This window comes from Acomys russatus, chromosome 31 (assembly GCF_903995435.1).
Source record: "Acomys russatus chromosome 31, mAcoRus1.1, whole genome shotgun sequence".
Classification (NCBI taxonomy): Eukaryota; Metazoa; Chordata; class Mammalia; order Rodentia; family Muridae; genus Acomys; species Acomys russatus.
Window position 1 is genome coordinate 35,693,482 of NC_067167.1, and position 25,387 is coordinate 35,718,868.

Genomic DNA, 25,387 nt, shown 5'->3' on the forward strand with positions numbered 1-25,387 from the left:
CATAGAGCTTTTTCTGCATTCCTCAAAAACACTGGAATAGTTATAGATGGCAGAATGGTGTGTAACTAATCACAAGCCCAATGCAAACAATGACCTGCGTTTGTAGCTACATGTAAGATTTATTTGCTTATTATTTACACAGTAGTCAGCCTACATGTGATCTACCAAGTCAGAAGAGGACACCAGATCTCATTACAGATGGTTGTGAGCCACCACATGGTTTCTGGGATTGAACTCAGGACCTTTGGAAGAATAGCCAGTTCTTTTAACCTCTGAGCCATCTCTCCAGCCCTACATGTAAAGTCTTATGTCTGAACTTCAAGGTTACTTGTTTTACCATTGTGCTCAGGAGGTCTATTCTACTGGCACTTGCTCCTCTGCTATGTTGAAGGAGGTTCTGCCACATTCTTCAGAAGCATGAGGTCTTAATGAGCTCTTAGATGTCTCATGGCCAGATGAGACTCAGGGTTCCCATGTAGGAAAAAAACCTAGTGCTTTCTGTAAAATGTAGTGCTCATTGGAAGGCTGTGGGTTTTTGTTTTTAGTTGGTTTTAGCTGTTTAGTGTTGTCTAATAGTTGTTACATTAACATGTGATTGATTTTATTATATTGGTACATGTGTCTTATTTTATTGAGACAGGGTCTCATCAAGTAGCTCTGGCTAGCCTGAGACTTGCTGTATGCAGACTAGGCTAGCCTTGATCTGCCTGCTCTTGCCTCCCAAGTGCTGGGATTTTTAAATACATGTGCCTTTTAAAAAGGAAGACCATACAGAAAAGCTTTATCAGTGGTGATAAAACTAGCTTTTTTTTTTTTTTAAAGATAGTGATCTCAGAAAATAGTAGTGCATGTTTTACATATTAAATGAATTTTTTAAAATGCCCATTACTGTAATTAATGTTACTTAACTTTGAAAAAGACTGGAAATGTGCTTGTAGTGGTCAAAAGGTTTACAGTGTTTACTATGAAGTAAGTAGAGCAAGGTTTGTTATTGGAAATAAGATGGTGAGCTGTAGCACCAAGGTATGGGTCACAACACTTGATTGAGGTTCCGGGCTGTTAGAAGGGCGTGGCTGTGATTCCTATGTGACTCAGGTTATTTGGTCATAGTTTTATATACTTTCTGTTTTTATATGTTCTCTTACTGTTTCTTTGGGATGAAATCATGCATATGTAAATGTGAAATTTATGTTGGGCTAGAATTATTTTTTCCCTCTTTCCTTTCCTCTCCACTCATCCTTCTTTTTTCTTGGTACTGAGGCTAGAACCCCACAGAAGCTAGGCAAGTAATCTAAAACACTAAATTACATTCCCAGCTTTCAACACATTCTAATGCACCATTTTATAATGAATAAGCTTTTTTCCCTTCCCTCTTTTCTACCAGGATTGAGCTCAGGGTTTATACATGCTAAGCAAAGCTGTTTTACCACTGAGCTTTACTCCCAGCTCCCTCCGCCCTCCCGCCTGCCCCCCTCTTTCTTGTTTTGAAATGGGATCTCACTGGGTTGTCCAGGCTGTCTTTGAACTCACTTTGTAGTCTAGGCAGGCCTGTACATTCTGATCTTTTTTGCCACAGTTTTCTAAGTACCTGGATTTCAGGTCTGGGCCACCTGACCTGACTAGAATTCTTTTTTGTTTTTTTAAGTCTTAGAGGAAAAGGAATCTGCCTCAGATTTGGTGACTACCTTTTGTTTTGTTTTATCTGCAGTGCTTGAGTAATTACTCTGTTTACTGAATAAGGTGCATATTTTTTTACCAGGTGACACTTTGTGCAACAAAGTTAAGATGTTTAGAACACTAATGGTATTACAGAAAAAAAACCAAAACAAACAAACAAACAAACAAAAAACCAAACCGTAAAATACTAGATTGAAATTTAAATGTGCTGATTCAGTTGTGTCACCTTGAAAGATTTCTGAGTTTTAACTTCACTGTAGCTATTATTGCTGTTACTATGTGGTCTGTAAAACGATTGTGCATCAGGTAGTGTGTACACTTCGGGATAATACTGTAGAAGTCTGGATCCAAGGCTAAACATCTGAGAACAGTAGGAATGAATTTAATTTTGTTGCTACATAAATTGTTCTTGCTGTGTTCTTCTAGATAAATGGCCAGTTTTATAATGCATAAACCTATAGTCTAAATATCAAGTTAATTTTTAATTTTAATTGTAATAGTTTGTCATTGTGGTTTCTCTGTTTAGTAATGAAGCTTCATTTTGTTTATCTACTCCATAAATTCTGTTCCTGTTCTAATTATTTTAGTTCTAAAGCTATTTTATCAAATTATATTTTTTAATACTTGAATCATTTGCCTTATAACTTAAAAAGAGGCTGATGTCATAAGTTTGGTCAGATTCGTATTTTTTTTTGTGTGTGTGTGTGTGTTCGTAAGAGGTCAGTCTTTGGTGTTCCTTAGGATGATCATGTAGGTTTTTTTTTTTTTTTTTTTGACACAGGGTCTCTCATTGGGACATGGACCTCAGTCATCCTGGCCAGCTCCCTAGTAACCACCCACTGTGTGTCACCATGTCTCCGTCTTCCCAGTGCTGAGATTACAAATGCAAGCCACTACTCTTGGCTTTTTAATGTGGTTCTGGGGATCAGACTTGGTTCTTATACTTGTGTGGCTACCATTTTATGGACTGAGCTATCTCTTCAGTCCTTCATTCTCTTTAATTTGTATAATTTTGTTTGTATATGATAAAAGCTTAGTATTCTTTAATTTTGGTTGAGGGTCATGAAAACAAGACCATAATAATGACACCCATTAAAACAATTCCTGATTTTATATTATATAGTGTTACTTCCATTTTGGATCAATTTTGGTTATATTTTAGAATACTCATAAGATGCTATTTTATTTTAAAGGACTAGAAGATAAAGAACAAAATTTATCAAGAAGAATTAGTACCTCAGATATTCTATCTGAAAAGGTAAGATGGTGCTTTGTGGCATTGACTATCTCTATGACCTATACTTGCATTGCTGTAGTCTATACTTTTGTTTTTACTTATTTTAGATACTTGATTTCACTATGTAGCTCTGGCTGGTCTCAAACTTGCCTTTACTTCCCGATTGCTGGGAGAGCTGGTGTGTGCTACCATGCACAATTTGTGGTCTATTATTTTGAACTGTTTGCTGTGACCATAATGAAACAATCTGGAGAATTGTTTTAGAGTTTCTACTAAAGTCTGTGAACTATTAACTTGATGTGGAATTCATATTTATAGCTGACCTTTTTGTTTTTTTGAAACTTAGTTTTAATTCAGAGTTTATCGTCCAGTTTTGTTGTATCTGTTTCATCTTACACGGGCTATTTTGGAGCTAGGTGGGTCTTGATCTGGAGTCACGTTGTAACTCCTTTCTAACTGAAGGAGCTGTTCCTGTGCGAGTTCTCTAGCCTCTGTGCTCCTCTGTTTGCTGTAAAGCGAGTTCAGTGTCAGGTGTCCTCTGGGGCGCTGTGAGGCTGTAGTAGAGGAAAGCACAGAAGCATCAAACACTGTTTAAAATGTGACATGTACTGAGTTTCTTGAGCCTTTTTGTATTTGCAATTTCTTTTATTGTGATTTCAGTTTGTTGTTATGAATAAACTGAAAAGATTCAGAGTCTAGGAAAGACGGTCCTGAACTTAGGTGAGATAATGTGACAGTGAGCAAACACATAAACACATGACAGTAACCATGTGAAGTAAGTTGACCTTATGTGTGTTTCATAGATGAGGTAAGATGCATTTGGATAGGTTAAATGACTCGCTTAACTTAATAGGAAGTAGATGTCGGCAGGAGCCGACTGGTCCTCTGACCCCTACTTCAGTGATCTTAGTTCTGAGTCGCTGCTTCGAGTACCTTATATAGTTGTAGGACAGAATCAGTGATATTTATTTCATTTCAAGGGAAATAGTTGCATAAACTCATCTCAGTGAAAAGTGATGATGACTTTTTGAGTAAAATTTAAATCTCTATTTTCCAGTAGAATTTTCTATTAAAATATGGAAATATTTCATAATTGCCTTATGCAGTAGGGTCGTATGAAGAGCAGCACACATGGCTATTAAGGGCTTGAAATGTGGGCCTGGAGAGAGGGCTCGGCAGTGAAGAGCTCTGGCTGCTCTTCTGGAGGACTCAAGTTGGGGTCTCAGCATCTATAGTGAGCACCTCACAACCACCTGCCTGTAACTCCAGCTTCAGGGAAGCTGACGCCCTCTTCTGGCTTTAGAGCACACCTGCATACATTATTTAGAACCCAGTGTGGTAGTATAGGTTTGTAAGTTCGAGGGTTGAGACTTGAAGGCTAACCGGAAACAAACATTCATGTCATCTATGAGAAGCAGTGTGATGTGTGCCCGTGGTTTCCAGCAGTGGAAGGGAAGAGTCACTGCTAAGCTGAAGTCGTCAGCTGGCAGCCACTGCTGCTTTATACTTACAAATAAAAATACTGGAGCTTAGGAAATCATAATTACACAATACCAGTTAGACAAAGTTTTGTGGGTCTTAATGTATTGGAATATGAAGCCATTTCTTCTACCTCTTCATAACATTAAAAGGATTCTCCAAACTCTCAGACTCACACTTAAGAACTTCTGCTTAGAGTAGCTTGGTATTTTCACTTCCATTTCAGTGAAAGTGTGTGGAGTGGGCTAGTTTTCTAAAGCCGTTTCAGGTTATAACTAGTAGGAACAAGAAGTTCTGGTAAGGTGTTCTAGAGTGGCCAGAGAGACAAGGTTTTTGATCTTTTCATTGAAAAGAAGAAATAAAGAGGTAATTGCATTTAAACGTTATTAGTATATGCACACATTTAAGCAGAACAAATACTTACCAGTTTGTAAAGTGTTTAGGGAGCAGTAAAAAGTTTGAAAGGTAGAGTAGAAAACTTTTTATCAAACATATGCTTTTAAGATATCCTATTTTGAGCTGGGTGTGTGGAGCACACCTTTACTCCCAGCACCTGGGAGGCAGAAGCAGGCAGATCTCTGTGAGTTCGAGGCCAGTCCAGTCTACAAAGTGAGTTCCAGGCCAGCCAGAGCTATTACACAGAGAAACCCTGACTCAGAAAACAAAAACAAAAACCAACCAAAGAAACAAACAAAAAAGATACTCTATTTTAGTTTCTTTGAAGAAAAGTGGATATTCAAAATATTTTAAATATTCAGGGAATATCCATATTTAGAACACAAAATATTCAGATGAGTATGTCTTTTTCCACCTGCAATAATAGGAAAAAGTTGACATTATACTTGGTATTATAACATGGTCCTTGGGATTCCTTTCTGTACTGTAGTCTGATGAACGAACTCATTCTCCACTCTGACTTCTTGCTGTTCTCAGCTTCACATTTTCAAGTTTGTGTAGCTGCTTTTATTTATTTATTTTTGTGTTTTTTTTTCTTTTTTAAGATTTTGTTTATAATTATGCATACTGTGCTTTGCCTGCATGTACACCTGCAGGCCAGAAGAGAGCATCAGATCACATTATAGATGGTTGTGAGCTACCATGTGGTTGCTGGGAATTGAACTCTGGAAGAATAGTCAGTGCTTTTAAGCCATTTCTCCAGCCCTTTTTGTGGTCTGTCCGTCCGTCCTTCCTTCCTTTCTTTCTTTTTTAAGACAGGGTTTCTCTGTGTAGCCCTGGCTGTCCTGGACTCACTTTGTAGACCAGGTTGGCCTTGAACTCACAGCGATCTGCCTGCCTCTGCTTCTTGAGTGCTGGGATTAAAGGCGTGCGCCGCCACTGTCCAGCTTTTGTGGCTTTTTCAACACAGGTTTGTGTGTGTGTGTGTGTGTGTGTGTGTGTGTGTGTGTGTGTGTGTGTGTGTGGCCTTGACTTTCCTGGACTTGGCTTTATAGACCAGGCTGATCCTGAACTCAGGGATGGCCTGCTTCTGCCTCCCTGAGTGCTGGGATTACAAGCATGTGCCACCATGCCCAGCTTTGTATATCCTCTTAAATGTTATCCAACTCTTAATTTTCCTCTTTTGCTTCATATTGGCATACAAATTGTAGAGGACTGTTGATTCAGAACATGGCTGTTTTGACAAGAGGTCACATCCAGAGACCTTCTAGGTCTGTGGGATCCGGCTAGAATACAAACACACCTTTAATCCAGGAGACAGAGGCAAACAGATCTGAGTTCAAGGCCAGCCTGGTATAGAAAAAATTTCAGGTAAAGAAAAGCTTAGGTCCAGGCGTGGTAGCACATGCCTTTAGTCCCCTTGAGTTAGTTTGTAGAAGGAAGCACCCATGTTTGAAAGTGATGTCTAATTGAGTGGCAGAAAAGGTGACAAACCAGACTATTTGACAGAATAGGATACACCAACACTCAGAAGAAAGAGGAAAGGGAAGCTACTTAAGAGGCAATTTTACAGAGACAGGAGGCAGTTTTACCAGGACAGTAATAGAGAGTTGGGTTGCAGAGAGAAAACTCAGGGGAAAACAGACGGAGCCAGAAAATGAGAAGAAGCCAGATTAAGCAAATTACTAAGTTAGTTTGAGGCCAAGCAGAGCAATTCTGGACTAAGAGAAGAAGCCAGATTGAATAAGTCATCTGGGAGAAGAGTTTGAGCCAGAACAGCTGAGTTGAACCAGCCAGCCCAGAGCTCAGAAAGAACAAGGAAGGGTGAGCTTATTAAGCAGTGAGTCTCAGAGGCTAAAAACCTTGTAGGCCTAGATTAGATTGTATGGAGGCTAGAAGCTTCTGGGACTAGGCCTAGGTTAGCAGAAGGAGGCAGTGAGCCTCCCAGACAACAATTGAGGCAGGAGAATAAAAGTTAATTTTACAGTCAACCAATAATTTCTACCAAGTGATCTTTTGTTTGTGTTGGAAGAATTAAATTAGTCTTGGTTTATAGAAGATAAATGAATTTTCTTTATATTATCCATATGTTTTTATTTAAAAATTTGTTCTAATACTAACATTAAATTTTAATTAAGTTGGTAAAAGATTCAAGCTGGCAAAATGTCTAAGGTTAAGTAACAGAATTGAAAAATTGTAAATATTTTTCTGTTTTAAAGAAACTTGGTGAAGATGAAGAGGAACTATCTGAATTACAACTTCGTCTTTTGGCGCTTCAGTCAGCTAGTAAGAAATGGCAACAAAAAGAACAGCAGGTGATGAAAGAAAGCAAAGAAAAACTGACCAAGACGAAAACTGTACAGCAGAAGGCCAAAACCAGCACAAAAGCACATTCGGCCAAAAAAGTTAGCACTACAGGTGATTATTTCTCTTAAATTATTTCTGTTGATCTTATAGTTTCTAGTTTTTAATTCAGATTTTTTTAAAAATTATTTTTCTCATTAAAAAAAAAAAAAAAAGCCAGCAGAAACCAAACCAAAAATTGGAAGTCAAAACAAACCTAAAAATAAAGAAAACTATTAAGACAAAAAATACCAAAAAAGAAAAGAAAAGAAACCCAATGGAGTCTGTCTTTTTGTACTGGCTCCAAGCCCTTAGGGCTGGCACGTGTGATGAGAACAGGAAACTGAGCAGGAAGCCGGGGAGGATTGGACAGGGCAAAGGGAATTATGGGAATTGACTCTGTAATGCCAACATTTATGTGTATGGATGCTCTGCTCAGTCACCTTGTCTGACTCCTGTGGCGGCCAGAAGAGGGCGTGAGACCCGCTGGAGTGGGAGTTACAGACAGCTGTGAGCTGCGCATTGAACCGGGGTCTTCCTGCTCTTAACCGCTGAGCCATCGCTCCAGCCCTATAATTCATGGAGTTTTGAGTTTGGGAAATCACAAAGTCCTAAATTGGGAGACAATCTTGTTATAAATAGAATTTAGGGAGGGGCAAGTGTATATATTAGTTGAGGATCTAAAGTGCTGTTTAAGTCCCTGAGCGCTTTTAGCTAAGATAAGTGACATTGTGTGTTGTCATGCGAAGCTAAGCAAGCACTGCGGAAGCAGCAGACAAAGGCGTGGAAGAAGATCCAGCAACAGAAGGAGCAGGAGAGACAGAAAGAGGAGGAGCAGCGCAAGCAAGCTGAAGAAGAGGAGAGGAGGAAAAGAGAGGAGGAGATCAGGAAAATCCGAGACCTTTCAAACCAGGAGGAGCAGTACAATCGCTTCATGAAGTTGGTTGGTGGGAAGAGGAGATCGAGAAGTAAAGTAAGAAATGTAGAGCGGCCACGTCAAAACGCACACGTTTTAACACTTACACTCACTCCTTTTCTGAGGGTCAGCACAGTGCACACAGAGTCAGCTCTCCCACCGCGGAGGTCATGGAGCTCTCCTCATGTGTGTGGCAGTAAGTGCCTTTACCCACAGAGCCACAGTGTTGGCCTAGAATGTTGGTATTTAAGTGTTTTATTAATATTCTTTCAAAGACCCAATCAGCTAAGGGAAACTGTAAATACTTACATTTCTTAGAGCTCATACAAATAATCCTTTTTTTCTCTGTATGTGAGAGAGGCTGTGTTGTGTGCATGTGGCCTGCTCACTCTTTCAGGCACATGTGGTGGGTACAGGCTGCCATCACTGTGTCATCAATCACTTCTCCACTTCATGCTCCCCTTTCCCCAAGACAAGGCTTCTCTTGTAGCCCTGGCTGTCCTGGAACTCATCTGTAGACCAGGGTGGCCTCAAGCATAGATCTGCCTGCCTCTGCTGAGTTACAGGTATGACCACCATGCCCAGCCACATTATGGTTTTTTGTTGTTGTTGTTTTGTTTTTGTTTTTGAGTTTTCAAGACAGGGTTTCTCTTTGTAGCCTTAGCTGTCCTGGACTTGCTTTATAGACCAGGCTGGCCAGTGATCTGCCTGCCTCTGCCTCCCGAGTGCTGGGATTAAAGGCGTGCCCCACCATGCCCGGCCCACATTGTTTTTAAGGAGCTTCCTGTGTGACCTGGAGTTTATGGGCTGTTGATGTGCCTGTCCGTGTTCCCTAGTTCTGGGTTACAGTTGTACACTGCCATGCCTGGCTGTTTACCCGGGCCCTGCGGATAAAAACTCAGACCTCATGTTTGCATAGGAAACAGTTTAACCCCTGAGCCCCTTCCCGAATTAGGAGCAAATCCTCATTGTTGTAGATTAGAAGAAATGGAAAGTTTGAAACTTTGATTCATAAAGGCCATATTTCAGCTGGGGCTGGCACCGAACTCCTGTCATCTAAGCTGCTTGGGAGGCTAAGGCAGGAAGATAAAAACCCCAGGCTTTCTTGAGTATATTAGTGAGACACTGTCTCAAATTAGAAAGTTATAAACAAGCCCCCAATCCCATTCTTATTTTAGCATTTGACCATCTTCTATTTAGAAAAAAAGGACTATTAAATTACAGTAAGGTCCTATTATAAAAATGGCTATTTCTTGTGGGGGCAGCTTGGATTAGTATTTTATTATTTACTATATAGAGTGAAAAATGAGAAAAATTGGTATGTACTAATTTTATAGTAATATTTTGTATTTAGTCCTTACCATGTGGTGAGCGTTATTTCATGTTGTTGACAATGCCTGAGTGAGCCATTACCTTTATGGGTGCTTTCAAGAGTAATAAGCTGGAAGAGTTAGTATTTGACCTAGTATTATTACCAGTGATGACAGCATGAATATACTAAGTAAATGTAGAGCTTTAAAAAGTAAGAGTTCTTTAAGGAATCAGGGGGTGCTTCCTTTAGGCAAAGATTATAATTAAGACTTTTTAAAATAAATAGTTGTCTAAAGATAAATATTGTGTTATTTGTATGTTATTATCTCTGCATAGGTTTTTCTCCTAATTTTGCCATAAACTGAAAGTAAAACATAAAAAATAAAAATCATAGCACAGTCATATCAATCAAATCTGTAATTTTCAGATACTATTGATCGTTTATATTTAGAATAGTCTTGACTTTTCTTTTTGAGTATCTACGTACACGCATGCCTGCATAGCCCTTGCATGTGTGATGCATGTGGAGATAGAGGACGTTGTGAGCTCCCAGATGGGGTACTGAGAATTGCCCAGTGCTCTTAACCACTGAGCCATTTCTCTGCTCCTAGGTACATAAAAAATTAGCAATGCTGAAATGACCATTTTCCTTCTAGGTTTGTGCCTAAACCGTAATTGTCAGAAGAATTTTATATCTGGCTTTGATTTTTAAAGGAGTCCCAATTATTTAGTGGCTTAGACGATGGGGGGTTCATCTGTATAGATAATACATGGCTGCCATAGATACTTTCTATATTTGATGTATGGGCAGGTCTCTTAGAATCATGATTTTGGCTATTTGTCCATAAAAGTTAATTATCAACTCTTTCGTGATAAGTAGCCCAAGAATAGCCTAAGAAAATGTTTGTTGTATAATTAGTCTTCAGATCCTGACCTGAGGCGATCCCTAGACAAGCAGCCTGACAGTGGAGGAGGCATTTATCAATACGATAACTATGAAGAAGTTGCTATGGACACAGACAGTGAAACCAGTTCTCCAGGTAGGAGCCAAAACTTTGAAACATTTTTATAATCACAATTAAACTACTCAAAATCTTGAAATGTGTGCTAATGAAGGTAAGATTTACTGATATGATACTTTAAAAACTTAGATGGATATGTAGTTTTAACCTTTATTTTCAAGTGTGCATTTTTAGAGAAGCTTTTGATTAAAAAGCTGCGTTTCAACTCTGTTGAGTATTTGATCGAAAAGTAAAGGTTGGAATGATGTTATTAGTGCTGTAAAGCCGTGAGCCTTCGCGCCGAGCTCAGGCAGGTTTTTTTGATACTCAGATGTGATTCACCATGAGTGACCTATTCTCTTACTAATTTTAAACATGTGCGCCTGAGGCAGAAAACCGCTACTGCTGGCGGTTGAGAAGCCTGAGGACTTAGGAGAGGAGGCGGCCCACATCCTTCTCCCTGTGCTCCTGTCATGAGACCAGGTGCAGACTAGAGCTCCAGTTCCACCATAGAGACTAGAGAGAAAACAGAACCGCGTGAGCCGTGAGGTGGTCACCACCAGTGTTTATTTTCAGGGTACTGTTTGAGCCAATGGCAGATAATCTTACATTATGTGCTTGACAAAGGACAGGTTGGTCTTTGATTGTATTTTCAGGTACTTGGAGAAAATTCACTGCAATTTAAAAACATTAACAACATTACTAACTCCCCATAATCTGTAAAATAACTCAACACATGCTTTTAAATAGTTTCATAAAGTGTTTCATAGAGAAAACATACTTTGAGCTTTGTCAGATTTTAACTTCTTTTAGTCTTAGGGATTTATCGTGTCTCCATTCTTCCTCTCTTTCTTCTTAAGTTTCTGAGATAGAGTCTGCTATATTGTCTAGGTTTTTCTTAAACCTCTTGGGCAGTCCATGCTGTCCTGGAAACTGATTCTCTCTTCTCTAGTTCCCAAGTACTGAGACTGCAGGCATGTGCACCACATCTGGCTGATACTTAATATTTTAAGAAAGAACAGTGTGATTAAGATTAACATATATGGAGACTTAGGCTTTGAATCAGTAGTATGAAAGGTAGATGTTTTCTCTGTATTGACTTGTGAGATAACTGGGGGGAAAACATGGTGTAAACTATGGGGAAAAATTCTATTGGTTGCATATAGTACATAGTCCTCACTCTTAGTTCCATTTCAACTTAAAATCATGTCCTTATTTTCTGTAGCTCCATATTAAGCAAAGAATGAAATCATTTTACTCCCCTGACCCCAGGCACTTTTGGCAGGATTTAAAAGAAATTATTTTATCATGTTATGAAAATTATGTTTAAAAAAATGTGTGCTCTATTCTTTGTTAGCACTATTGGGTTTTCCCCCTGAAGCAGTGGGGGTATGTGTGTGTCCCTTTGTTTTGTTTGAGACTGTGTTTTCCTTTGTAGCCTAGCTGGCCTCAGACTGGGCATCCTCTTGTCTCACCTGCTGAGCCCTGGGATTATAGGCATATGGTACTATGCCTAACAAAAAGTGCCAGCTTAAAGGGAACATTAGCTCTATGATGTGACAACAACTTTATATGGTTAGAGAGGATGCACAGGGGTTTCAGGTTTCTTAGAAGCTTAGGAGATCTAATTTGACTTTGCCTAGCTATATGTCTTCTCAGGCATACCTGTACACTTAGTATCTTCTTGTTGAAGCATTTTATTAAGCTTCTGTTGAATTTTTTTTTCTTTCTTCTAAACAGCACCTTCCCCAGTACAACCACCATTTTTCTCTGAATGTTCGTTGGGGTATTTTTCTTCAGCACCATCTGTTTCCTTGCCTCCACCAGCTCAGGTTTCAGTAAGTAAAAACTGAGTGTGATTTTAAAGAAAATTACTCTGTATCTTTGTAATTTGTTTCGGAAAACTAGCATGAATTGCTTGGTTTGAAGACTGCTAAAAAAAAAAAAAAACCCCACAATCACTGTCTGGAGAGATGGCTCAGAGGTTAAGAGCGCTGATTGCTCTTCCAGAGGTCCTGAGTTCAATTCCCAGCATCCACATGGTGGTTTACAACCATCTAATCTATAATGTGATCTAATGCCCTCTTCTGGCCTACAGCTATATATGCAGGCAGAACACTGTATATGTGATAAATAAATCTTAAAAAAGAAAACAAAAACAAAAACAAAAAAAAAAACCCCACAATCACTAGAATTAATAGCCAAGTTTACCCCTAAGTGTGGTGCTACGTGCCTTTAGTCCCAGTGCTTGCGAGGAGCAGGCAGGCAGATCTCTGAGTTGGAGGCCAGCCCAGTCTACAGCATTCCAGGCCAGTCAGGGCTGCTTAGTAAAACCCTGCCTACAAATGCATATACACTTTAAGTACATGATTTTAGTTTTAGTGGTTTTTTTAAAAAAGGTTTATTATGTATATATTGCTTTGCCTGTATGTATTCCTGCACATTACAGGTGGTTGTGAGCCACCATGTGCTTGCAGGGAATTGAACTCAGGGTCTTTGGAAGAACAGTCAGTGCTCTTAACCTCTGAGGCATCTCTCCAGCCTCTAGTATGTTTTTTTAAAACTTGATTTTATCTGAAAGGAATGACCTTGTCTAATTTGATTCTTATACCTGCTGGAATTTTAAATGTAGATATGGTCAGGAACAGAGGTGTTTACATTTGTGTAATTACTGAAATTTATAAATGTTTCAAATGTTGCAAAAGCAACATTTTCATGTTTGAATATTAAATTCTAAGTTAATTTTGAGTTACAAAAAATAACAGAATTACCTTTTATGATTTAGTACTGCTTCAGAGATGTTTGAAGTTAATAAATTTTGCATTTAAGTGATTTCTTCTTAAAAAAAAAACAGTCCGTGCCGTCTTTGAGCCAGCCTTATGGGGAAGGCTTGTGTGTTTCTCTTGAACCTCTACCTCCGCCTCCACCGTTGCCACCTCTTCCACCTGAAGATCCAGAGCAGCCTCCAAAACCGCCTTTTGCAGATGAAGAAGAGGAAGAAGAAATGCTCCTTCGAGAAGAATTACTTAAATCTCTAGCAAATAAAAGAGCTTTTAAGACGGAGGTAATTTAATGCATGGCCCTCTAGGTGGTGCTCTTGTGCCTAGCATTAGCACGGTTCACCTTTTGTCTGCCTATTTGAGGGCTTAGCAGATTTCTTCAGTGAAGTTAGGATAAATCTAATGCTATTTTGCTCAATTTCTAAAGATGACAATCATGTCTTTTTATTTGAAAATGTTTATATTTTTCTTTTTAGGAAACATCCAGTAATAGTGACCCACCTTCACCTCCAGTTCTGAACAGTTCTCAGCCTCTGTCAAGAAGCAATCTGTCAATAGTCAGTATTAATACAGTGTCTCAGCCTAGGATACAGAATCCAAAGTTTCACAGAGGACCTCGTCTTCCACGAACTGTGATCTCGGTAAAAACAAGCATAAGACTCAATACCTTTATTCAAACTGCTTATTAGAATTAATATTTTCCTCTCTGTCTAGTTGATTTATATACAAAAATAAAATCTTTTACGAATGTGAGTGAAAAACTCTAAAGAAACTTGAAGTAAGAGCAGCATCTTCACTTGAAAGTTGGTTATTGGGTGATTTGAGGATGTACTCTGCTCAGAGTGTGGTAGATAGTTTTTCTTGTGCTGTTTTTAAAGACCTTGCATTGGCTCATTTTCAGTCTTTTCTGGTGTCAGCTTTAACAAATGAATATCTAAAGATTTTACTCTTTGCTTTAAAAAAAATTTTTTTTTTAATAGGACTGGGAATTGAACAACAGGCAAGCATATTACACAGAACTATACCCATAGCTTTTTTTTTTTTTAATTGGAAACAGAATTTCAGTGAATTGCACAGGGAGGCCTTGAACTTGATAGCCCTGCCTTAGCCTCCAGACTAGTAGAAATGCAGGCCTGTGCCACCAGGCCAAACTCACTCATTTTTAAAAAGTAATTTGTTCATGTTTTCAACCAGAGATCATACTACCATGGAAGGGTATATTTATGATGTTTATTAAGGACGTTGATTTGAGCCTGGTGGTGTATGTAATCTAGGCATACAGGTATGGAAAAGCTTGGGTTTGAGGTCCACCCGGGCGTCATGGTATGACTCTGGCTCAAAAAACCAAGAGCAGGGGTGTGGCGAGGTGGAACGACTGGTTCCCTCGCACATGCCGAGCTCTGAGTTCAGTCCACAGCACTAGAAAATAAAGGTTGAAATGAAGTTTAAAATTTTTTACTTCCTAATGGCTTTAAAGGAAAATAAATAAAGCAAAGTCAAGTTGAAGTCTTGCTTCTGCTAGGTAGACTAACTTTGGTGAATCACCCTGTACTTGTAGTTACAAAGTCTACAAAGTTTATAAGTGCTTTCATTCTTGCTAAGCGTTACTTTAGATGCTAATGTATTTCCTTATAGAAAGAAAAAAATAATTGATGAAGGTGATCATAGAAAAGCCTGGAAAGCTGAAACTGTCGACTGCTTTTTGTGCTTGGGTTGTAACCCATATTGAGAATATACCATAATCATAGACTGTAACCAGAAGATGCCACCATATACTATGTGGGGCCTGTTACTTTTGTGTGTCCGAAGCTATACACTCAGTTGTCAAAGAGTAATGAAATCAACATAAAAAGCTTTTCCAGTGGCCTGGAGAGATTGCTCAGTGGTTAGGACCACTTGCTCTTCCTGTAAGGCACCAGAGTTGGATTTGTAGGACCCATGTTATGTGGCTCAAATCACTTGTAACTCCAACTCCTAGAAATTGAATGCACTATTCTTGCCTCTGAGGCCACCTGCACACACATGCAGCACACACACAGACACATAGACACACACACACTTTTTTTAAAAATGAAAAAAAAATTCTTTTACTACCATAAGTAACAAATACGTTGTTTTTGTAGCTTCCAAAACACAAATCGGTGGTTGTAACACTGAATGATTCAGATGATAGTGAGTCTGATGGAGAAGCTGCCAAGTCGACCAACAGTGTTTTTGGTGGGTTAGAGTCCATGATCAAAGAAGCAAGACGAACTGCTGAGGTATGTGCTGTAATTGATGGTGAAAGACACTGATGGATTAGTATCATTAAAATTAATTTTGTTCCTGAAAAAAAATTAGACCTTAGAGTTCAAGCATTTTTAGTATAATGATTTGTGGAAAAAGTATTTGTACTTTTAGCACTTACCTATAATGAAGCATCTGTTGAGTAGATAGATGTTACTGTTTTGAAATTGCTGTGAGTTCAAGGCCAGCCTGGGCTACAAAGCCCAGGACAGCCAAGGCTACAGAGAGAAATACTATTTCAAACAAACAAACAAACAAAACCAAAAAAAGGGGGGTGGGGGAGAAAAAGAAAATTCACTTTGTTTCTAATTAATTACTCTCTTTTCAAAATAGTTAAGTGGGTTCATTTCTCTGTACAAGGGAAAGGGTACGGTTGTTCAGCATTGCATTATATTAACTGAAACACCAGTTTTCAACTAATATAATCTATAGTATTTAAGGCCTTTCAGGATGCTTTTCTGTCCTAGTAGTTGGTCAGATGTAATTCAGTTCAATATTTTTGGAGACTCGGTTTTGACTAGGTAGGCTATGTGATTGGGTAGTTGACAGCTAGCCTGTTTATTCCTCAAAAGAAGAATGAGGGTATTATTCCTAAATGTCTCAGTATGTACTGCGTATAACATAAAATATAAATATCAGGGTAGAGTATTTGAAAGATGTTGATCTGGTTGACTTCAAATATTTTTTAGCAAGCTTCAAAACCCAAAGCACCTCCAAAATCTGAAAAAGAAAATGACCCTCTGCGAACACCTGAAGCTTTGCCTGAAGAGAAGAAGATTGAATATAGATTGTTAAAGGAAGAGATTGCCAAGTAAGTGAGGCTTTATGTAGTTCACTTTAGGGTAGTGTTTGAAGAACTTTTTATCTGTGCAGACTGTGCTCTGGAATGTGAGTAATGAGCATTTTATTCTAGTGACTAGAGTCAGTGTGATTTGCACATGAGGAGGTCAGTTATCATCTGTCAACTTAGAAACAATGAGGCACTGAGGTACAGTCAGCTGAGGAGACACCCAGAACTGCACTGCCAGCTCCGAATGCCAGTGGCCACCTTGAGCCTACGTACTGGTTATGTAGTCAATGTCACTGACATGTATTTTGTCAAGCTGTATTTTAAAAGAAAAATGGTTTTGGTTTACTCTTTGGCCTAATTCATCTCTTTCAAATTTAGTCGTGAGAAACAACGTTTGATTAAATCCGATCAGCTGAAGACAAGTTCGTCATCCCCAGCGAGCTCAGATGTGGAGATGGATGGGATTGGGAGAATAGCAATTGTTACTAAGCAAGTTGCAGATGCAGAAGCAAAGCTTAAGAAACACAAGTGAGTCTCATTCAGTGTCTGATCAAACAGGTCATGTATATAAGTGCCTAGACTGTAGAATCTTTATGTTTATATACCATTAGTAACTGTAATAGGATTATAATTTTTCCCCCACAACTCCCCACATCCCCCATCCCCAGTGACACGCAAGTTACATCCCCTCCTCCCTAGGGTCTTAAGATCTCCATATAGGGACAAGTTATGTATCTGAACAGGAGCATGGATGTGGGAGCTGAGCAATTCCTGGACCACGAAATTTTACACATGGTAGAACTATAGAAGCTATTCATTTCACAGATTTATGTAAAGTAATTCAATGTTTTAATTAGAGATACCAAGAACTTGAAGGAAGGTTGTCAGACTGAATCATAGCATACTCATTGCTAAAATAATTTGTTAATTTCCTCATTGTTGAACATTAAAAACTTTTAGAATATAGTTTTGAGAATGTGTTCACTGGAAACATTTTTATCCTTTAGAGAAAATACATTTGAGCTGGGTATAGTGGTGCACGACTTAAATCCCAGCACTCAGGAGACAGAGGCAGGTGGATCGCTGTGAGTTCGAGGCCATCCTGGTCTACAAAGTGACTCCAAGACAACCAAGTCTACACAGGGAAACCTGTCTCAAAAAACCTTAGTGGGGGGGAGGGAGGGACGGAGAGAGAGAGAATATGAATATATACATTCATATAGTTTATATGACTCTGTGTGTGTGTGTGTATTTTGAGTTGTGTGTAGCCCTGAATATCCTGGAACTTCGTGTGTACATAAGGCTGGCCTCAAATTTGTGGCAGTTTTCATGCCTTTGCCTCCTGAGTGCAGAGACATGTGTTAATTCTACCCTGTGTACTTAATAATATAAGGACGAGTGAACTTGATCATTGGTCATAGTTATTAGTAGTTTAATGAATAATGTTCATGTTGTGTGCACTCCTAATTAATGCTTCTAATTGTTTATCTATTTTTAAAGATTTATATTATATATTTATTATATATACAGTGTTGCCTGCATGTAATGCCTGCACGGCAGCAGAGAGCACCAGATCTCATTGTAGATGGTTGTGAGCCACCATGTGGTTGCTGGGAATTGAATTCAGGACCTTTGGAAGATCAGCCAAGTGCTCTTAACCTCTGAGCCATCTCTCCAGGCCCCCCCCCCCCATGACTTTTTAAAGAGAGCCTTTAAATATTCATCTGTAGGTCCTTAAGGAAAAGGAGCAGGTGCTCATAGCTTCATTTCTAACATTTCAGACCCCTGCTATTCTTTTTGTGATTCATGAACATGAGTGTAATTGTGATTTTCAAAATAAAGGGAACAGGAGCACTTCAGGGTGGTGTGAAGTCTTTTTGTTTGTTTGTTTGCTTTAAAGAGCCAGGGTTTTTCTGTGTAGCCTTAACTGTCCTGGAGTAGCTTTGTAGAACAGGCTGGCCTCCAACTCAGAGCAGTCCTCCTGCCTCTGCCTCCTGAGTGCTGGGATTAAAGGTATGTGCCACCACGCCCAGTTGTGAAGTCTTATATTACAGATGTATGCTCTCTCTCTTTTGAGCAAGACAATAGATATTAGATATTCTCAGCACAATATTTTGGAAGTGCTTATAAATGTATTTGGTTTTGGCTAAACTATATTTTATAACATGTACAATTCATCTTCAGTTTATGAACATAGTTGTTGCTTTCAAATTATTTGCATGTAAGATAAAAATTCTTAAAATATACATTATTATGTTATTGCTTTGAAATTTTTCTGTTTTGATGGTGTCAGCCTGTTAGTTTAGAAAGCAATAAGAATTGTGTTATTTATCTTTTAGGATTCTCTTGATTAAAGATGAATCAGTTTTAAAGAATCTAGTACTGCAAGAAGCCAAGAAGAAAGAGTCTGTTCGAAATGCTGAAGCAAAAATTACAAAACTTACAGAACAACTTCAGGCAGCCGAGAAAATCCTCAGTGTTAACAGAATATTTTTGAAGAAGCTCCAAGAACAAGTAATGCTCTCTTTTTAAATAATTAGCCGGGTGTGGTCATGCCTTTAATCCCAGCACTTGGGAGGCAGAGGCTGTGAGTTCGAGGCTAGCCTTGGTCTACAAAGCGAGTCCAGGATAGCCAGGCTACACAGAGAAACCCTGTCTCGAAAAACAAAAAGAAAAACAACAACAACATTTTATGTTTACTGCATTTTAAAAATAGAATTGTTTTTTGTTCGTGTATGTGTGCGTGTGTTAGTTAACTGAAGTTAGCCGGGCACTCCAGTATACCCTGGAGCTGGAATTATAGGAGATGGTCCAGTCCTCTGGAAAAGCAGTTACCTGCTGAGCCAACTCTCCAGCTCCAATACTGTGCATTTTTGTAGGCTGCTTTTGTTGTTTGTTTTGTTTTTTTTTCTTCTAAAGCAAAGATAGAAAGATTGAACATAACCCACCAACATTTATGTAAGCTGTGGTGTCTTATTGGAGGGTGTTTTCTAAAATTTCATTGTGTTTTCCAACTTCAGATTCACAGAGTCCAACAGCGCGTCACCATTAAGAAAGCGTTGACTCTGAAGTATGGAGAAGAGCTTGCCCGGGCGAAGGCAGTGGCCAGTAAAGAGCTAGGGAAACGCAAACTGGAACAAGATCGCCTTGGAGTAAGTTGCTTGTAGGAATATTTTTGGAAATCGGGTTGTTTTTTTGTTTTGTTTGTTTTTGTTTTGTTTTATTTAATGTTACTTCTAAACTACGGGATGTATAAAGTTTTTCCATCTTTGCTTCAAAGACAGCAGATTATACTGTTATTCTGACACTCTTATTTTTGGATGCTTTTAAAATTTATTTTAGATTGGTTTTAATTTTTGTTGGTCACAGATTAACTAGCAAAAGTGTGTTGTTGACTTGTTAAACTTTTTGGCTCCCCTTGTCAGTTTCGTTTTATGATGTTGGTATTGTAGTCTAGTGATATCACAGTTATTTTGTGAGTTGTGTAGGATTGCATGAAGTGCTATATTTACTTTTCTCCCACAGCCAAGCAAAATGATGAGACTAGATAATTCTCCAATATCAAGTCCAAGGAAGCATTCTGCAGAATTAATTGCTATGGAAAAAAGACGATTACAGAAGCTAGAATATGAATATGCCTTGAAAATTCAAAAGTTAAAAGAAGCCCGAGCCCTCAAAGCAAAGGAACAGCAAAATCTTGTTCCTGTTGTGGAAGAGGAACCTGAGTTTTCTTTACCTCAACCCTCACTTCATGATCTGACACAGGATAAATTAACCTTGGACACAGAAGAGAATGATATTGATGATGAAGTTCTGTCAGGTTCGAACAGAGAACGAAGAAGATCTTTGCTAGAGTCTCATGCGTTCACTAAGCCCAACCTCAAGCACAGCGACACACCCAACAAGGAGTGCATAAACAAGCCGAGCAAGGGCACTGTCGAGAAGACAGAGCTTTTTCTAGGCTTAAAAATAGGGGAATTACAAAAGCTGTATTCAGAAGCCGACAGCCTAAAGCAGCTGATTTTAAAACCTAGCCCGGGCGTCACAGACAAGGTTTTGCACGGTCAGGTGGGTGACGTTCATGGTCTCTGTAGCCTAGAGCTGACCGAATGCGCACTTGACTTATGGGATGACTGGTTTTGGTTGTTTTCTTGCAGGAGATTTCTGTGGATGTGGATTTTGTTACAGCACAGAGTAAGACAACGGAAGTGAAGCCGTGTCCGTTTAGACCTTACCAGAGCCCTCTTCTAGTCTTTAAATCCTACAGGTATAAAGGAGACAGTTAATTGTTTTGAGTTTCAGGGTTATTCTGGCTCTTAATGCATTACCTTGAATATGTCTTAATAATAGAAGCATTTGAGTTGTGGGCACCAGAAAACAAACCTTTTTATGGGAGACAAAAAATATGTATTGCTCTTATTCTCAAATCATATTAGAAAAGGACATTTTGCCTCTTCTTTGGGTTTACATTCTAGGTTTCTCTTTAGTATTTTAGAATGGAGTCTTTTTTTTTTTTTTTTTTTTTTTTTTTTAAGATTTATTTATTATGTATACAGTGGTCTGCCTACATGTAGGCCTGCGTGCCAGAAGAGGACACCAGATTCACTATAGATGGGACTTGAACTCAGGACCTTTGGAAGAGCAGCCAGAGCTCTTAACCTCTGAGCCATCCCTCCAGCCCTAGAATAGAGTCTTATTTATTTATTCATTCATTTATTTATTTATTAGTATTTTTTTTCTTATTTTCTGATTTTTATTAAATATTTTTTATTTTGTACATATACATTTATATTATCACACATATATGCAATAAAATACCTATAGCAAGAAGAACCATGACCAAAAAAAAAAAAAAAAAAAAAGAAGAACCATGACACAATCAGGAATTATATAGATGTTACATTCTTAGTGTTTTGGCTATTTGTATTTGAAAGCCTTCAAGAAAACATTATTCCTATCTTGTTGCATCTAAAATTCTGAATGTAAATCAATCTCCATCACTTCTTGTCATTATCAACTTGAAACATCTATCTAGACCTAAAAACATCTTAACCTCTAAACAAGTAAGCTTCATTGTAAGACTAAACTACCTGGTCTTCACCTCCATCAGAGACTTGAGAAGGAATAAACTTGATTGCCTGAGTATGCTGGGAGTGCAGGTTAATAGCTTTCCAAATGAAAAGCTGACAGAGACAGTTTTTTTTTTTAAGATAGTATTTTTAAAGATAGTATTTTTAAAGATAGTATTTTTTAAAGATAGAACTTTTATTTTTATTTTTATTTTTTTGTTTTTTTTTTTGGTTTTTTGGTTTTTCAAGACAGGGTTTCTCTGTGTAGCCTTGCCCATCCTGGACTCACTTTGTAGACCAGGCTGGCCTCGAACTCACAGCGATTCGCCTGCCTCTGCCTCCCGAGTGCTGGGATTAAAGGCGCGCGCCACCACGCCCGGCAAGATAGTATTTTTAAAGATAGTATTTTTAAAGATAGTATTTTTAAAGATAGAATTTTACTACACAGCTCTGGCTGCACTAGAACTGGCATTTTAATCTCAAGCGTAAAGTAGTCCTCTGGCCTCTGCCTTCCAAGTGCTAGTATTACAGATGTATGCTGCCATTCCTGCACAGTGAAGATTTTAATTTGAGCACTCTTCAGTTTTCATTGCTGAGCCTTTGTTGATGGCTGATTTAGACATTCTTAGGTGACCGTGTTGTCCCATAACATTTTTAGAATGCTAGACATTGTGGACTGCTAATGGGTATGATTTTAAGATAAAATTATAAAACACTCACTAGGTAATATAGGCTCATATCCTGGCATTTCTGTTGGCTGTATAATGTATACAAGAAATACCAGTAAGTAGCGTTTTGTTGTGTGATGGGGGAAAAACTCTTTAGAATATAGCATCCTTTATATATGTTTTCCCTGTATTATAAATAGTTTAAAGTGTTTTGGTTGCTGTGTACTTGTACTTGGAATTGAATGCTTCCCAGGCTTTGTTTGGTTTTGTTTTGGTGTGATGGAACCTTCCTGCGTTGGCTCAGCTTTCTTTGAACTCAGCCTCCCAAATGCTGAGAAACAGTTATGTGCTACTTGACTCAGTTTTCTACTTGAAATCTCTCATGTTCCCTTTATAAAAGTAGCTTATTCCTATTACTTATATATTGGCTATTTGTAGTTACTTTTAGTGTTAGTTTGATTAGTAAGTGGGCATAGAAATTTTAACTGAGAAAGAAAAATTTAAGAAATTGTGTAGTTCTCAAAGACGTGTGTGGACTAAAGTGTGCTCATCCATTCTCTTCCAGGTTTAGTCCTTACTACCGGACCAAGGAAAAGCTTCCTCTAAGCTCAGTGTCGTACAGCAACATGATTGAGCCAGATCAGTGTTTCTGCCGTTTCGACCTAACAGGAACATGCAATGATGATGATTGTCAGTGGTAAGTAGTTTCTATTTGGAAGAATTTTCTAGGGAAAGTCATGGTTCCTTGATTTTGATAAGTACACAGTTATCTTTTGTGCTATTGTTTTATTTTAGGCAGCATGTACAAGACTATACACTTAGCCGAAAACATTTGTTCCAGGACATTCTGTCGTATAATCTATCTTTGATTGGCTGTTCAGAGACAAGCACTGATGAGGAAATTGCTTCTGCAACAGGTTTGTGAAGAGTTTTGTTGAACGTAGGGAATGTAAAGAAGTCGTACAGTTTATGGCATTCTAAACAGGTAATAATTTAATACATCCATCTGTGACACTTACCTCAGCCTGCCCCCTTGAACACAGTAGTCACTAACCTTATAGTGGCCTCTAGATATAAATTTAAGTAAAAGCACAGTTGATCAGTTTTACTAGCCACACTTGAAGTTCTTGCTAGCCAAGTGGCCAGTACTGGCAAGTCAGCCAGCAGAGATTTAAGGCATTACCGTTGTTACAGAAAGTGCTTTAGTCGTCCAAACGGTTCAGCTTAGTAGGAAAAATAGCACCATTTGTATGACATTGTACTGATTCCAGCATTGCCTCTTGTTTTTTTTTTGTTTTCAAAATTATAGGATTAAAAATTAATATGGCTTTAGCCTCTAAATCCTGTAGTGAAGTACAAAGTACTTTATTATAAAATTTGATATAGAAGCAAACACTTGGGGCTAGTATTGTTGAGTTTCTTCCCAGATTTTGGCACCAAACAATAAGTCTTGGATTAAAGGAATTACTATTTACTAACTTTTTAACAAAATCACTACCTCATTAGTCCTCAATTGGACCTTTTTTTTCTTTTTTTAATCTTCTCTTGTAGTTGATCATGAACTGCCATCCTCGGCTCATATTGTGGAGTAGTGGGAAGGATTTGTTGTAGTAATTAAGCTAACCATAGGCCTTGCTCTTTAATAGGTCATACGTAGCTTAAGTCTTAAGTTATTCTTTGCTTTGGAGTCTTTAATTAGTGTAGTAATTTCCATTTTTTATAATGAATATAGTATCACTATTTTATTTTTAGAAAAGTATGTTGAAAAACTCTTTGGAGTAAACAAAGACCGAATGTCAACGGACCAGATGGCTGTTCTCCTTGTTAGCAATGTTAATGAAAGCAAAGGTCATAGTAAGTATGTGTGTGTGTGCATGTGCACGTGTGAGTTTCTTCTTTCTGTATGATTGCAGACTGTCTGGCATTATGTTCTTAAAGTAAATGTTGTCTTTTACTATCTAATCAAATAAACATAGCTCTTCTAAAACAATAAAAACCAGATAACTAGTTACATAAGTTAATGATCTTCTCCTGTCTGTGTTAGCACCTCCATTTACAACGTACAAAGATAAAAGAAAATGGAAGCCAAAGTTTTGTAGAAAACCTGCATCAGAGAGTAGCTGCAGTAGTGATGACGAGCAGTCTACAGGACCCATCCAGTATGGTAAGTTGCGAAGTGGTATTCTCTGGCTCAAAACACTGACAGGGTTAGCCTAGTTTATAAAATGTTTTTTTCTTAAACTTGTTATCATTAGTGTTTTTCATTGTCTTAAATGAGATGCCCGTCATGTTTGCAATAATAGGTACTCATTGTGCAGAATTGATCCTGACATTGCAGCATGTTTTAATTCCTGCTCTTTGCCTAATAAAAGGGAGGAACACTTTTCCCCCCTAATTTACGGGTGAAATTGTTGATATGACACTCAGGGTCACAGGGATCTAATTTCAACCAAATTTTATGGTTAAAAATTTCAAATTGCGGGGGCTGGAGAGATGGCTCAGAGGTTAAGAAGACTGGCTGTTCTTCCAAAGGTCCTGAGTTCAATTCCCAGCAGACACATGGTGGCTCACAACCATCTATAATGAGATCTGGTGCCCTCTTCTGTACACATGCAGCCAAAATACTGTATAAATAATAAATAAATATTCTTTTTTTATTTTTTTATTTTTTGGTTTTTCGAGACAGGGTTTCTCTGTGTAGCCTTGGCCATCCTGGACTCACTTTGTAGAACAGGCTGGCCTCGAACTCACAGCGATCCTCCTGCCTCTGCCTCCCGAGTGCTGGGATTAAAGGCGTGCGCCACCACGCCCGGCTTTAAATATTCTTTTAAAAATTCCCCTTTTAAAAAAATGTCAAATTGCTCTGAAGGCTGAGCCCTCCATATGCACAAAATGTTTTTGCTCAGTAGAGCTATTGCCCAATGTTTCAGACAGATTTCGCTTTAGCTTGGTGCCTTGGCCCTGCCTAGCATCCGAAGCCGTGATGATCTCCACTCACTAATTTAAGGCATACCTAAATTTACAGCACATGTTCCCCTTAGCAGTGTAGGACATAAGCTAGGGGACTTGGGTGTCCCTGACAGTGCTGGCCCCAGAGTAAGTGCCTCTCTGCATATTTATTTGTCTATTGTGTACACAGTGCTCTGCCTGCATGTGAGCCTGCAGGTTAGAAAAGGCCACCAGATCTCAATTTAGATGGCTGTGAGCCACCATGTGGTTGCTGGAGATTGAGCTCAGGACCTTTGGAAGGCAGTCAGTGCTCTTAACCTCTGAGCCATCTCTCCAGCCCCTGGGAGGAACACTCTTTAATAAATATGATGCCTCATGTATTTGCAAACATACGTTAGCTTCATTTGAAAACCACTGCCTTGCCTGTGTCATTGAAAGCACTTTTTCCCCCCTTGGAGTCTGTATTTTCTGACATGCCTTAAATT

At 38.6% G+C, this 25,387-nt stretch overlaps 1 protein-coding gene across 1 annotated transcript in view; it reads left to right on the forward strand.

The window, feature by feature from the left end:
- Window positions 1–25,387, forward strand: part of Zfc3h1 (zinc finger C3H1-type containing) — a 56,983-nt gene that overhangs the window by 13,588 nt on the left and 18,008 nt on the right. Inside the window, exons 3-20 of the mRNA XM_051139743.1 lie at window positions 2,871–2,935; window positions 7,009–7,207; window positions 7,882–8,105; window positions 10,279–10,399; window positions 12,101–12,198; window positions 13,215–13,424; window positions 13,617–13,781; window positions 15,264–15,401; window positions 16,116–16,237; window positions 16,595–16,744; window positions 18,556–18,730; window positions 19,237–19,368; window positions 19,742–20,284; window positions 20,374–20,483; window positions 22,519–22,650; window positions 22,749–22,870; window positions 23,706–23,807; window positions 23,998–24,117. Coding sequence (XP_050995700.1) covers window positions 2,871–2,935; window positions 7,009–7,207; window positions 7,882–8,105; window positions 10,279–10,399; window positions 12,101–12,198; window positions 13,215–13,424; window positions 13,617–13,781; window positions 15,264–15,401; window positions 16,116–16,237; window positions 16,595–16,744; window positions 18,556–18,730; window positions 19,237–19,368; window positions 19,742–20,284; window positions 20,374–20,483; window positions 22,519–22,650; window positions 22,749–22,870; window positions 23,706–23,807; window positions 23,998–24,117 — 2,928 coding nt within the window. The remainder of the gene's footprint in view (window positions 1–2,870; window positions 2,936–7,008; window positions 7,208–7,881; window positions 8,106–10,278; window positions 10,400–12,100; window positions 12,199–13,214; window positions 13,425–13,616; window positions 13,782–15,263; window positions 15,402–16,115; window positions 16,238–16,594; window positions 16,745–18,555; window positions 18,731–19,236; window positions 19,369–19,741; window positions 20,285–20,373; window positions 20,484–22,518; window positions 22,651–22,748; window positions 22,871–23,705; window positions 23,808–23,997; window positions 24,118–25,387) is intronic.